The sequence below is a fragment of the Vigna unguiculata genome, chromosome 3 (genome assembly GCF_037176805.1).
Source record: "Vigna unguiculata cultivar grain cowpea cultivar isolate G323 ecotype 2 chromosome 3, ASM3717680v1, whole genome shotgun sequence".
Taxonomy (NCBI): domain Eukaryota; kingdom Viridiplantae; phylum Streptophyta; class Magnoliopsida; order Fabales; family Fabaceae; genus Vigna; species Vigna unguiculata.
Window position 1 is genome coordinate 46,401,708 of NC_140794.1, and position 3,069 is coordinate 46,404,776.

The following is a 3,069-nucleotide window of genomic DNA, read 5'->3' on the forward strand; positions in this document are numbered from 1 at the left end:
TCCTGTACAAATATTTGAAACAAAACAATAGATTTAAAACAAATTATGTTTAATTGACAAAAGAATATTAAAATTAATTATAGGTAAGATTGGAGTGTTTTAATTGATATACAAGCGATTTAACAATCCCTTCAAATTTAAAAAAAAATAAAAAAAAATTAAAGTACCTAAATAAACAACCAACCATAATCACAAGAATAATAGTGACATCATTGTAATTACAAACAAAAACAGAAACTATAATATACTTTAAATGTTTGCTGGCTATTGGTTGTAAGAGAATAATTTAATAAAGATATTTCCTCGAGTTTTTTCATCCAGAATAAACAAGTTAAAAGACTTTACAACATCTCAACTCACACAATTGTGCTAAACTATTAATTTATTTACTTTAATTATTGCAATTGCGTCATTTTTCTTGTCTTCAATGATTATTTATTACTTAAATTTAACTTGCTCAGGAAACGAAGTCGATTAGAACAATGCTCCTCACGTCACAAGTGAATTGCTTATTATCCCTTGTCTCAAGTGCAAACTATAAAATTACAAAACTTCACCTCACTCAAGATTCTAGAGTTTAGCCCTTTTACAATATAAATTTGAATTGAATCTAGTGTGTCTATAGCAGATGTCGAATCACCGCAACAAGAAACAACAACTAGTCGATTATTTCAAAAGTTCCTTAAAAAAATGTCCAAAATTTCTCACCTTTTATATTCCAAACTCTATCCCACCACAGAGAAATTTTTTCAAACACCATGAGTGCAAGTTCTTATGGTTTCCCCATTCCATCATCGCTTTTGCCAAGCGATGCATCTCCCGAGTGGAACAACAAAGCAGATAATGCATGGCAACTAACGGCGGCAACCTTGGTGGGCCTTCAGAGTGTTCCTGGGCTTGTCATCCTGTACGGCAGCATGGTTAAGAGAAAATGGGCTGTGAACTCAGCCTTCATGGCCCTGTACGCCTTTGCTTGCGTGCTCATTTGTTGGGTTTCATGGGCCCATGGCATGGCATTTGGAAGTGAGCTTTTGCCATTCGTGGGAAAGCCCAACCACGCTCTGAGTGGGAAGTTTCTGCTAGCGAAGTCGAGTGCTGGGTACTTTCCAATGGCTGACTTCGTGTTCTATCAATTTGCTTTTGCCGCAATCACTGTTGTGTTGCTTGCAGGGTCTTTGCTGGGGAGAATGAACTTCTATGCGTGGATGTTGTTTGTTCCTTTGTGGCTCACGTTCTCTTACACTGTTGGTGCATTCAGCATATGGGGCAAAAATGGCTTCCTCCAGGGAAAAATAATCGATTATGCTGGTGGCTTCGTCATTCATTTGTCTTCTGGCATTGCAGGTTTCACAGCTGCTTATTGGGTACATTCAATTTCTAACCCTTCATCTTTATCAACACTATCACTTTCACAAGTCTAGGAAAACTTGCTACTTAACAAGTGTGGATGAATGGCAGGTTGGTCCAAGAATTTCATACGACAGGCAAAACTTTCCACCAAACAACATAATTCACGTGCTGGGAGGTGCAGGGTTTTTGTGGATGGGTTGGACAGGTTTTAACGGTGGAGCTACTTTCCAAGTGGGAGAAATTGCATCGTTGGCCATCTTCAACACCCATCTATGTACTGCAACAAGCCTACTGGTTTGGCTTACATTGGACATGATGGTATATACCAAGAGCTCGGTCATAGGAGCCGTACAGGGAATGATCACTGGCCTCGTTTGCATCACACCAGGTGCAGGTAGTATATTGATCAATGATGATGCTCACTCAAACCGATCAAAAGTTAGTTGTGTTATTTCATGTAAAAACATCCTCTTTAACCTTGTTTTTTTTACCTATGTTTGTGAAAAGGCTTGGTGGATTCATGGGCAGCAGTGTTGATGGGAGCTTTGTCTGGTTCCATTCCATGGTACACTATGATGGTGTTACACAAAAAATCAGCATTCTTTCAGAGTGTGGATGATACATTAGGAGTCTTTCACACTCATGCTGTGGCTGGTGTTCTTGGGGGCCTTCTTTCTGGCGTGTTTGCCAAACCCGGGCTTCTAAGAATATTGTATAGCGATGATCAGTATGGTCCAGGCTTAATCTATAGCTTCTCTAAGGGGGAATCAGTGGGTGAAGGGATGAGGCAAATATGGTACCAGTTAGTTGGAGCAGGGTTTATTATTGTTTGGAATGTGGTTGTTACTAGCCTGGTTTGTGTTCTTATAAGCCACATTGTGGATCTTAGGATGCAAGAAGAGGAGCTTGAGGTTGGTGATGATGCTGCTCATGGGGAAGAAGCATACGCATTGTGGGGTGATGGAGAGAGAATGAGAGTCCCTCTTCGTCTCCATATAAGTCCAACCATTCCTTCTCTGTGCCGGCGAAGGTTTTCTATTCCTCTCACCAGGAATGAAGAAGAGTAGATGTTGCATTATACTTGGATTCTGGTATCTGTTGTAAGTTCATTAAATGGAATGAAGCTATTTTTGCAAGTATGATTCACTTGTTTTTGTAAAAATGGCTTATGCAATTTGCATCTTTTTCGAAGATGCAGAAGAATATTGAGGTCCTGTCTTCATCATGTGAAAAGTACAAACTCAAAATTTAATAAACTTTAGACTTCACTGCCGCATAAGACAATGAAATCCACTTTCTACTTTCTTTCGTACATCGTTTTTTCCTTCTCAACATCTTCAAGGAATTTACATATATAATAGCTATGTAAACATGAAATAGATAAGTCGTTCAATGTTTTACACCACAACTTTTTAAGTTTTTATACGTTATATTCAAAAATCAACAAGTCACAAAAAAAAAATTATAATTGACTTTGTATATGCACGTTCTAATTTAAAATTCTTTCCACGTGAAATCCACTTCAATAATAAAACCTATTCTCAAATACTCCAATAAATATGTTGGTAATTAATATTATAATCGACAACTCTAAGTACACATTAACTTTTTAATAAATAAAAATAGTATTAAATATTCTTTTAATTGTACTAACTTTAAAAGTTGTGATTTATCTATAAATTAAATATATACCTATTTCATTCCACCACTTGTGAAAAT

At 37.0% G+C, this 3,069-nt stretch overlaps 1 protein-coding gene across 1 annotated transcript; it reads left to right on the forward strand.

Annotated features, from left to right (window-relative positions):
* The first annotated feature begins 466 nt into the window (after positions 1-466).
* On the forward strand, positions 467-2,600 carry LOC114179817 (ammonium transporter 2 member 3-like). Its single transcript, XM_028066282.2, has 3 exons — positions 467-1,364; positions 1,459-1,744; positions 1,858-2,600. Exons 1-3 carry the CDS (start codon positions 759-761, stop codon positions 2,415-2,417), a joined length of 1,452 nt encoding a protein of 483 aa, XP_027922083.1. The 5' UTR covers positions 467-758; the 3' UTR covers positions 2,418-2,600.
* Positions 2,601-3,069: the final 469 nt, after the last annotated feature.